This window comes from Rhipicephalus sanguineus, chromosome 5 (genome assembly GCF_013339695.2).
Source record: "Rhipicephalus sanguineus isolate Rsan-2018 chromosome 5, BIME_Rsan_1.4, whole genome shotgun sequence".
NCBI classification, from domain to species: Eukaryota; Metazoa; Arthropoda; class Arachnida; order Ixodida; family Ixodidae; genus Rhipicephalus; species Rhipicephalus sanguineus.
The window spans coordinates 57334049-57345601 of NC_051180.1; the positions used below are offsets into that span (position 1 = coordinate 57334049).

Consider the following 11553-nt stretch of genomic DNA (forward strand, 5'->3'; position numbering starts at 1 on the left):
TACGTGACGCAGAGTTCAACAAAGAAGAGGACTGGGAGGAAGCCCTTAACAGCGGCGACCTCTTGGTTCAACTTCGGGCTGTCCAGAGGGCCTGCGAGAGGGCGGAGGGCCACGGTCTTCCGGTCCCTACGTGGGAGCGGCCCGCGACTGCTACGGATTCCCCCTAAAAGGGGGCGTTACAACGCAGTTCCTCAGGACCTGAATAAATTTTAACAAGGTGTGGGTTCGAGCTAGTTGGTACTCCATGATCACTACTTCTTGCGCAAAATTTTCTAAGACGACGGACGAAACAGACACGGACGGGCGCAAACTTCCAACTGAATTTATTATTAACATGTGCCCTAAATATATACAAAAATGACTATGACAAAACCAAAACACCAATGCCACAGGTGTGCAGTGTGTCAGTGCGCATCAGCTACTCACTCCCCCAAAATGTAGTGACCCTTCCAAGAAAGCCATTTCCTTCCAAGAAAGCCATTTAATTCTGTGTCAATGACACTGACGTCATGCTCACGCAGTTGCTGCCCTCCCTTTGCATTTTGGCTGCCTCCACAATCTCTCGCGTGCGCTGATCCGCGTCATGAAAAACAGCAGTACACTGTTTATACAACGGTTTGCATCCACACTCGTGGCAATGAATGGCCAAATTTCCATCCCTGCTCCCGTCCACCCTGTTCGCGTGCTCACGCAGGCGGTGGTTTAGACACCGACCTGTTTGCCCAATGTAAGGTCGTCCACACGAGAGTGGCAACTTGTACACGACTTCCTTCGTGCATTCAACATACTTGTTTCGGTGTTTTACGCCGCATTTTTCCTTTTTGGGTATAAATGGGCTTGTGGCAATGCAGAGTTTAGACAGTTTTTCAGGCGCAGACATGACCACCTGTACGCCGACCTTTGCACCAATCTTTTTAAGATTGTGCGAGATTCCGTGCAAGTAAGGAATCACCGCCATCTTTTTAGGCCGCATGGTCTCCTGATTGTCACCCTGATTGTCTTCATGCGAAGCAGCCGCAGCTTTCTTCTGCGTCCTCCTGATAGCATCAGCCACAGCCACTATCATCTCCTGCGGGTAACCGGCTGACGTCAGGCGAGACACCTGCGCGTTGAAGCTTCGGTTCATAGCGTGCTTGCACGTCTTACTGAGCGCATTGTTCAGACAGGAGCTGATTATGGCTCTCTTCACCAATTTGGTGTGGGCGGACCTAAAGGGCAGCAAAGGTTTCTGGCTACGCGGTTCATATATCCAACACACGTGAGCTCTTGAAAACGTGAGGCAGAGGTCTAAAAACCTGAGATGGCTCTGATGGGGCAACTCGTGCGTGACCACTAGGGGTGTTGAGGATTCCTCGAAAATTGCCAATGCCTGAGCCACATCACAGGAAAAAACATCATCAACACTCTTTAGCAAAACCAAAAAATCGTCAACATAGCGAAACACCTTCACCACGCTTGTGCCTCTTAACTTGTCGACGAGAACTCTGTCCAAATGTGCCATGACAATGTTGCTTAGTACAGGCGCGACGCAGGAACCTATACATATTCCTGTCTTCCGTATGTACAGACTACCGTTCCATTGAACGTAGGTTGAATTAAGGTAGAGCGCCAATAGATCCAGAAAATGCTGAACAGATATTCCACATTCATTTTGAAACCGAACTGCACCAAAAAGCGAAATTGATTCTTCGACACATGTTAACACTAGATTATGCGGGAGGGAATAATATAAGTCTTTAATATCTACGGAGAAGGCATTGAATCCCACCCCGGCATGCTGAACCAAAAATTCAACCACTAATTCCGAACAAGTGGTTGAATTTTTGGTTCAGCATGCCGGGGTGGGATTCAATGCCTTCTCTGTAGATATTAAAGACTTATATTATTCCCTCCCGCATAATCTAGTGTTAACATGTGTCGAAGAATCAATTTCGCTTTTTGGTGCAGTTCGGTTTCAAAATGAATGTGGAATATCTGTTCAGCATTTTCTGGATCTATTGGCGCTCTACCTTAATTCAACCTACGTTCAATGGAACGGTAGTCTGTACATACAGAAGACAGGAATATGTATAGGTTCCTGCGTCGCGCCTGTACTAAGCAACATTGTCATGGCACATTTGGACAGAGTTCTCGTCGACAAGAGGCACAAGCGTGGTGAAGGTGTTTCGCTATGTTGACGATTTTTTGGTTTTGCTAAAGAGTGTTGATGATGTTTTTTCCTGTGATGTGGCTCAGGCGTTGGCAATTTTCGAGGAATCCTTAACACCCCTAGTGGTCACGCACGAGTTGCCCCATCAGAGCCATCTCAGGTTTTTAGACCTCTGCCTCACGTTTTCAAGAGCTCACGTGTGTTGGATGTATGAACCGCGTAGCCAGAAACCTTTGCTGCCCTTTAGGTCCGCCCACACCAAATTGGTGAAGAGAGCCATAATCAGCTCCTGTCTGAACAATGCGCTCAGTAAGACGTGCAAGCACGCTATGAACCGAAGCTTCAACGCGCAGGTGTCTCGCCTGACGTCAGCCGGTTACCCGCAGGAGATGATAGTGGCTGTGGCTGATGCTATCAGGAGGACGCAGAAGAAAGCTGCGGCTGCTTCGCATGAAGACAATCAGGGTGACAATCAGGAGACCATGCGGCCTAAAAAGATGGCGGTGATTCCTTACTTGCACGGAATCTCGCACAATCTTAAAAAGATTGGTGCAAAGGTCGGCGTACAGGTGGTCATGTCTGCGCCTGAAAAACTGTCTAAACTCTGCATTGCCACAAGCCCATTTATACCCAAAAAGGAGAAATGCGGCGTAAAACACCGAAACAAGTATGTTGAATGCACGAAGGAAGTCGTGTACAAGTTGCCACTCTCGTGTGGACGACCTTACATTGGGCAAACAGGTCGGTGTCTAAACCACCGCCTGCGTGAGCACGCGAACAGGGTGGACGGGGGCAGGGATGGAAATTTGGCCATTCATTGCCACGAGTGTGGATGCAAACCGTTGTATAAACAGTGTACTGCTGTTTTTCATGACGCGGATCAGCGCACGCGAGAGATTGTGGAGGCAGCCAAAATGCAAAGGGAGGGCAGCAACTGCGTGAGCATGACGTCAGTGTCATTGACACAGAATTAAATGGCTTTCTTGGAAGGAAATGGCTTTCTTGGAAGGGTCACTACATTTTGGGGGAGTGAGTAGCTGATGCGCACTGACACACTGCACACCTGTGGCATTGGTGTTTTTGTTTTGTCATAGTCATTTTTGTATATATTTAGGGCACATGTTAATAATAAATTCAGTTGGAAGTTTGCGCCCGTCCGTGTCTGTTTCGTCCGTCGTCTTAGAAAATTTTGCGCAAGAAGTAGTGAACCTGAATAAAGTTCTCTGTCTGTCTGTCTGTCTGTCTGTCTGTCTGTCTCACAGGGCGAGCGGGGAACGCGGTCGACAGGCGGGCGAGAGGGGGGCAGCGTAGGAGAGGAGAGAGAGAAGGGGAGGGGACGCGCATGCGCTCGAGCTCATCGCGGCGTTGCGCAGGAGAGAATTTCGGCATGTCTAGCCCGCGTTTCAGAGGAAGAGTGGAAAGGAGGAGGGGAGAGGGGAAGTGGAGAGGGGAAGAGGAGAGGGTGAGTGGAGAGGAGAAGTGGGAGGGTGAGTGGAGAGGGGTAATGGTGAGGGGGAGTGGAGAGGAGGTGTGTGGAGAGGGTATGCGCATGCGCAGTAAGGGTGGTCACGCCACACACCACCACCGGATTGAGCTCCGCCTTAAGATACTTCGCATCTAAAAGAGGAAGATAGACAGAATCACTAGCACACTTGAAGGAGCATATGCAGTCTACAGGCGGTCACTCAGATCTGTTGATTTTATTCATTTCAGTAGCGCTTTTGTTGCCTTCTGCGCCCTCGAAGCACATGTCTAAACTCCTAGAATCTTGTTTGTAGAAAATGGCATCGAGTCCAGTTGGTCTAAACGCATCCGGAGCGGGCATTGCTGCGTGTCATAGCGAGCGCAGCTGCACAGGATGTGTTCAGTTGTCTGAGCACAGACTATACGTTACCATGTTACTGCCAACCCCGCGAATTACTGGGAACGGCAGATAGTCGTCCTGAATGTAGTAAAAAAGAGTAATCTAGAATTTGCGCCAAAAAGACAAGGCTACCCATCCTCATTATATTGTGCCCCACTTTCAGTATCGGCCCTAGTGAATTCATTAGCACAGCAGCTTAACTAAACGCGGTACCAGGCCCGTAACCAGGAATCTTTTTCGGGGGGGAAGGGGGGGGGGCACTTACTGAAAGCCTTGACTATTTGAGAAAAACGCCTATTTTCATTATTTATTTTTGATAAAACACCTTGTATCATAAAAATTTCGGGGGGGCCCGGGCCCCCCGGGAACCCCTCCCCACCCCTGGCTACGGGCCTGTGCGGTACTAGCCATTTTATCAGCGCCATATGTTTCATGCCACACCAACGTCCATTTCCACTAAAACTTTGTTTGACGCCTTTTTTACTCAGTTGCAACTGCTTCCGTGGAATCCAATAAGCTAAGGCAAGGTGCCCGCAGGGCAAGAAGTTTGTATCATTCCCCGTAGGCGGCGAACTTGTACATTGTGTTTTGACGATGATCTTGGCCAAAGGGCGGCCCAATTATACGGGGGCAGGAGCATAGGTCGGCAAACTCAATCATGAGTCGAGTCATTCAGACTCAGATCGGACCGTGTGTCTCAGTCCGGTTCAGAAAAGTTTTGGTGAGTCCGAGTCCGAGTGAGTTTGGTTGAGAAAAATTTTGGTGCGATTGAGTCCGAGTGAGTCCGGGTGAGAAAACATTTGGTGAGACTGAGTTCGAGTGAGTCCGGTCGAGGAAAATTTTAGTGAGGCTTAGTCTGAGTGAGCCCTAAGAGCGAAATATATTTGCTGAGTGAATCTGAGTGAGTTTCTTTGCCTACCTACGGAGCTACGGGCAAAATCCTCCCCTCCCCCCTCCTGCCGCTGCAACTGCTTACAACAAATGTACAGCGGGCCTTAAACAACAGTGTCTTAACATTCCCTGACTGCACATCTTTTGTATCGAAACTTTCATTCATTCTCAAGAGGACTTAAAATAAACGCTCGGTTGCTCCCACTGCTTCTTGAAACATACCTTACGAAGCTTTGCAGTGGAGTAGGCCGGGCTTGTCGCGGTGCGGATCGGTCGCCAGCGCTCCACGGTGGCTCTGGCAATCATGTTGTCGATTATAGGAATTGACGTTTTTTGCATCTGTGATAAAAGGTGGGCCACATTTATTATAACGGCTTCGCTTTTGGATTTAACCAATCGGTTGAGTTGGGCTTTGAACACTGGCTCATGGGCCAATTGTACAGCGGTTACAAAGTTTAGCAATCTTTCCGCGGTTGTGAAAAATCAATATTTTTCGAACTCGGTAACGTACGACTGGACATGATTGCAGAGTTGTACACATTGCGTGTTATGAGATGTGGTGTGCTAGAATCAACATCGAGTGATTTAAGGAAGAACCGTAACTACAAGTAATTACTACGCTGAATATGCGAACTGACGTGGTCATTGCTGTTGGCTTCTCTCTTTAGCTTTAGAAACTGTCAATTCGGCGTTCTGGGCAATCATCGGTTGATCAGTTGTTAGACAGCGCTTGTGTCGAGCACTTCCTTGTGTTTTCGTGTTCCTATTTTTGCGCTGAACATGGCGAGTTCTGGCAACGCTACTTTATTTCTAGTAAGCAGTTCTGCATGCTGTAAGTGCCAAGGACGTGCAAATTATAAAAAAAAGTTGCTAAATAAAAGCACGCAGAAATAAAAAGAAGAGTGATACTGAAGTTAACATACCACTCTGTTTGGCAAGTGCTGAAAGTCCTTGACCAAAACCTCCTTTATAAGATCGGGTTCTGCGACAAAGATGCAGGGTTTCCCTTGTTCGAAGGCGCTGCATTGAAATAATGAATAGAATAATGTTCAATATGCCTATATAATCGCTTAACATGCGCGCAAACTGAGTCTGAGGATACAATGAGTTTGGAAAGATGTGAGTTTGTCGCATGTCAAGTGATCAAGAATCAAGAGATCAATTAAGCCTAATCGCACTTTTTCAGCCTCGTAAATTGCAATAGGGAGTAACTTCCTTCAATCAAGCAAACGATTTTATGCAGGAGCACATAACTGACAATATCACATACACATTTTCCAAAGGGCAGCGCAAAATTGGGATCCCCAAACGCTGCTGTGAATTTGAAAGTATTCTATAATGAAGGAAAGCGATAAAAATGTCATTTTATATTGCTTACTGTTGTTCGCTTAGTTGTTTTTTTTTCTTTTTTACGCACGCTTTATTTAGGTTGGTGTGTGAACATCATTGTTTCATTTGCTTCCAATAACTGATATTGGGAGTACTACGCCGTCTTTGGTGGTCCTCATTCTCTATATTCCGTCAGTGTTGCACGCTTTCGTTCGAGTATTCGTTTCAATAAGCAATGTTCACATATCACTGTTACTATTGAGAATGTAAGAGCGCTGTGTACTAAGTATCGTTTCGTCACAGTTATAAGTGTGAAAAAAAGGCGGGTTTACGTGTCAAGCAGCACGTACTGAGCTTATTACATTGCATGAAAGGGGACATGGCTCATTAAAACGTTAGAGCCGACATACGTTAGTCTCCTCAATACTTTCTTTTCGGGCGAGTTGGTTCATCATGAAAGAAGCAAGTACAATTTGTCAGTCAGCGCTTGTGTGTGCGTGTCGTTTCTCCTATGGGTGCCTGTTCGCGCTAGTACTTCCTTCTTTCATAGAGTAGTGTCTAGTCTCCATCTCGCATCTTTGTAATTTTTTGGTCCAATGTAATGGCGGTAATAAAAATAATGATGTGCCTTTAAAACTTTCGGGAAATAGTATCGATGCTCTACGCCCAAGCGACAACATCCTTTTGCAACAATTCGTGAAATTTATATAATTTGATGTCAGGGTTCTGGAGACCAATTTCAAAGCAAGCGGAAGTCTTGAATAAGTTGTACTCTATTTGACAGGAATTAACTGTAAATACAACGTGAATAATTATCCTAATTATTGCACAGTCAGTCATGCCATATTTCATCGTAAACCAAATCCAACAACCCACTAAAATTACATGCGATGCTTATTTACTGGTAGCGAGCATTCCTGAAAAGGTAAAAAAAAGGTGGAATTCCTGCCGAAATGCCCCACGTCCATCGTCTCGTCAAGCACTGTACTGCCTTCCCTAAAGCGATTATGTGTAGCAAAATATTTCAACCAGAAGTGATTAAAAGAACTTTAGGTGGCAAGAATGCTTAACTTGCCATTAGCTCGGTTTTTCTTTCGTCTCTTTTTTGCCAACAGTGCACAGAAATGACAAAACTAAGTTTCGTCTCCAAATGAGGACGCCGAATCGCCAAGGGATATGTAATGCTTCTATTCAGCGGAGTGCGCAAAGCGGCCTTCCACAACGCATACGATGACGAACCGCGGTTCCTTCTCGCGCTCCTCTTGGTCATGATTTCTTTTTGCTGCTCAGCCACTGTGATTACTATACGATCATTTTCGATCTGTTGAGTTGCCATGTTTCGTAGTCAAGGATGACCATTTGAACACTTACCCGAACAATCTCCCGAACTTTTTGTATCTCTCCAGGTCGATGAGGCATATCGGCTGCAATGTAAGCAGAAACGCAATATTTCGGTTAATTATTTCTACTCATGCGAATTCATGTGTATTATTCGCTTTGACCAACACTCGTAACCATCTGAAGTGCCTAGTGGGTTAGTTAGCAGCAATTTTCCCTCAACTATGGCGTAGTTCCATGAATATGCGATTGTTTTTCTTCTATGTAACACTTAAGGGAACAAAATAGAGAATAATTATTACTGTAGTAAATTGCCATTAACCAATACCAAGAACACCACGATTGCTGCCTGAAGATACTTGGCAAGACAAAATCATGCAAACAAAAAATACGCGTGGAGACACACCTTGAAGCTTAGCGGTGCAAAAACACGTCTTGGATATTTGATGGGCCATCGTTAGCTGTGTTTGCCATGCAAGGGTGTACGTGGATGGAAATCGAGACGAACAGCGCCGACTTCCAACCTAATTTTTAACGCTGCGATACAATAGGTTAATCGCCGAGAACGAGCGTGTATGCTTTTACAATGCGATAGCAAGAACAGGCACACCCCTGTCAGCTAGCCGCACAAAATTTCAGGTGTAGCCCTGCGCTGGTAGTTCAGCTAAGGACAACCTTGGAGCTGCTGCGCCAACCCGTGAGAGACTGAACGCGACAAGTTTTGGGACAAAAAAAAACTGAACTACATGACGCCACACTGACGTTACGGTACACGTTTCTGGCTCGAAATTCATAACTGAAATTTACACCTTCATTTGTTTGTTTAATAACGAACTTATGATATAGAAGTTTACGAAAATATAGATATCAAAACTTAGTCTGTTAGTCTAAACTGATTTAGTAATTTAGTTCAGTATCCCCTAAAACGTCATGAACATGTTTACACTCACTTTCATAGGTGTGATTATCATGTCATAATTATCTGGAGGGCTTGTACTGACACGCCGTTTGTCATAACACGGAGTTAAGCCACGAAAATAAACCCGATATTGCTTATCACCCTTGTGTTTTGTGTTCTGAATGAATGAAAGGACCAGTTCGGGTAGACTCCAAGACGAGCGTGCCATTTTAGTAAAAATAGCAATGAAATGATCAGCCGTACTCAATGTTTTATGTCGTCGTCATGATTGGATTGAAAAAGGAACACTTCTTGAATAACAATGTAGCGTTTGAGCGCCAGACCTCACACTCAGAATGCTAAAGTTTGCTAACATTTAAAGTACACCACCAACACGCGTATCGAGTTCTTCGAGGTTCATCAAACGCGGAATAAACGTGGAAAGCTCATGTAAATATCTTGACACTACGCATGCAACTACGTGCGTGAGTTGTTTTAAGCAGTTTACCTGTAGCAGCCTCTTGACCGATACAAGTATGAAAGGAAGATTCTCATATACAACATTCTGGCTTTTCCAGCAGTTTCGTTGCCTCGTAACATATCTGTCGAGGAGAAATGTTACCCTAATGAACATTTAGATTAGATAACACGTCGGAAGCTCATGAGTCATGTTGTAGATGACCTTGAATGGAACGGGAGTGTTATTTATTAATCGCTGCTGTGTAACGTGCATGCCCTTAGCACATCTGCTGGTGTAAAATAAGTTGACAGTCATTAGGTAAGTAATTTTAGTAATGTATGACAAATTTCTTTTTTATGCCCTCAATAATCGTTTGATTCAGGCAAAGGGGCACATTGTTTCGTTATTTCAAATCAAACTGAGAATCTCATTTGAACTTGTTTAGTGTCATTCTGAAGTCCAAACTACCAGCCTTATGAACGCTGTGGTTAAGTACCTAAGGTAGCCGCAATAAACATGTTCACGGGGGTGTCGCTGCTTTCTAAAGTTAACTTGCCTCAGCTTCTAGTAGATCTCTATTAGTAGATCCCTACTTCAACAACGTTCAGGTCTCTATTTTTAACCGAAAAGGTTGTTTTCTTTAATAGAACGCGCAGAAAGAAACGCTTCATAACAATATTTACCATCAATAACGCGCTATTTAATGGCATCAACACTTTTCTCTCTGCGACTGTTTCTGCGTAAATTATTCTGATAATTGATCTGTTATATATTTGAATATTGTGGGACTAAAAATTCGCTCTTGACGTATAACCACTCTGTATGGCGCATCGTAACGTGAGGACTGTCATGCAGCATATCAATGTTTATCATTATTATTGTTCGTATATTTAAATTCACTCAAGGAGGTTAAAAAATTTTTAAACCTCTTTGGATTCATCCAGAGGTAATCATAGCAGAAAAGGCATACCATAAGTGCGCATGTGCAGCGTCACTTCAGCTTGTTTACTTATGGCTGTGTCATGCTGACAAGTGCCAATCATCGACGAGCTCGACCAGATAGAGGAGGGTGTTGCAGGTGATATTAAAGCACTATTACGTTACTATAGAGCCATAAGCAATGCTATTTAATGACTAGCAGCTTCTGCATGAGAGGTTGACAATTGGTAAGACGTGCGCATTCTTATAGATCTGTTTCTCTAAATCTTGAACTACAATAGATATACAAACAAGTCACTCACATGTAGAGCATGAAGCCAGCAACTGCGCCAAGGATGATCTCAATTATGCCAAACTGGAAAGCCATGCCGGCACTTTCTCTGTGTTCGGGTTGAAACGGTTTGAACCTGAATGCATGAAATGCGGATGAAATCTGCCGAGCTTCTGCCGGATGCGCGTTGCTCTTCGTGACTTACCCCAAATCCAAACGACGATGAAGTTTTCAGAAATCAGGTAAACAAAGGACAAATTACGTCAGCCTTGTGCCTGTTCGACGGAGTAATATTCATCTGGATGTCTTGTCGTGTTCTGAGTGAGGAGAGAGCGTAGAGCACGAGCATTTATGTATTTTTAAACACGGCTAGCGACGACAGTTGTCTGTACCGCGTAGACAACATACATTGCCTACGCCGCAATGCTATCCGCCAGCTGCTGAGGTAGTTTGTGGAGAGAGTTTAAGCTTCTACCTGTTGTTTTTGACATTGCATCCGGTCTTTTGCAGACATAGATGCCGCCGTTTATATTCCTGTGTTTGTTGGAGACCATAACCTTTCTAACGGCGTTAATACAGTTTTTTTTTCGAAAGTCTGCCCTTAGGCATAATAATTACTGATCCAGAAATACACATACAAATTTGTTTCGTGTATGAAGTCCAGTAATGAGCGGTGGTGAGGTCTACTAATCCAGCGGTCAAGGTCGGGTGGTCGGCCAGGCCTGAGGCCTGTATCCCGTAGGTCACTACGACGGCTTAATTGTAGGCCTGTGCAAGTCCACAATAATTGTGAGACAGTTACATTGTGGATTGGGGCGTCGCAAAATGGGCACGATGTGCCATACGGGCCGCGGTACTTTTGCTCCCGAAGGGTGGTCACGGATGGGGTAAGCGCAACCCCAACACGAAGCTTCCGCAACGTAACCTCCTCTCGGCGTGTTATACACCGGGGAGGTCTGACCCACACGGAGGTATAAGAGCTCGTGTGGTACGTCGGAGACTTTCTTTTTCCCGGAGCATCTGTCCTTGAGCGTCCTCAGGAAAATGGGGTAGTGGGTGCGGTGTAACTAGAGGGTGGGTTGCCAAATCAGCTTAGTTGCCGAGGCACCCACTCAACACGTATCCGCACAGATGCGGAGGCAGCAAGATGGTGAATACTATACGAGAGTGACGTAGACTGATACACTCGTCGTATATCGTGGATAGCTTGTGTCGAATTCCTAAGGATGATGAGCTGAGAGCATCTGTTTGGTAGAAGAAAAGGTATCAGCGCTGCCAATCCGTCACGTATGGCGGCCAGCTCAGCAAGGTGAGCCGGTCGTGCGGGATCCGCAAAATACGAGTATGTCTGGCCAGCCTCAGGTATTAATGGGCATACAAGATCACGAATCACCTTTATCCTGAAGTAGTATTG

General features: G+C 45.3%; 1 protein-coding gene and 1 long non-coding RNA gene across 2 annotated transcripts in view; both read right to left on the minus strand.

Annotated features, from left to right (window-relative positions):
• LOC119394668 (cytochrome P450 3A41) overlaps positions 1 to 7654 on the minus strand; it is a 64255-nt gene extending 56601 nt beyond the window's left edge. The window contains 3 exon segments of the mRNA XM_049415942.1: positions 5127 to 5243; positions 5828 to 5924; positions 7605 to 7654. Coding sequence (XP_049271899.1) covers positions 5127 to 5243 — 117 coding nt within the window. The 5' untranslated portion in view covers positions 5828 to 5924; positions 7605 to 7654.
• Positions 7655 to 9000: 1346 nt separating this feature from the next.
• LOC125758725 (uncharacterized) lies at positions 9001 to 10442 on the minus strand. Its single transcript, XR_007416354.1, has 3 exons — positions 10345 to 10442; positions 10171 to 10275; positions 9001 to 9071 (listed from the first exon to the last, which is right to left on the minus strand). It is a non-coding gene; the product is annotated as an uncharacterized LOC125758725 (long non-coding RNA).
• Positions 10443 to 11553: the final 1111 nt, after the last annotated feature.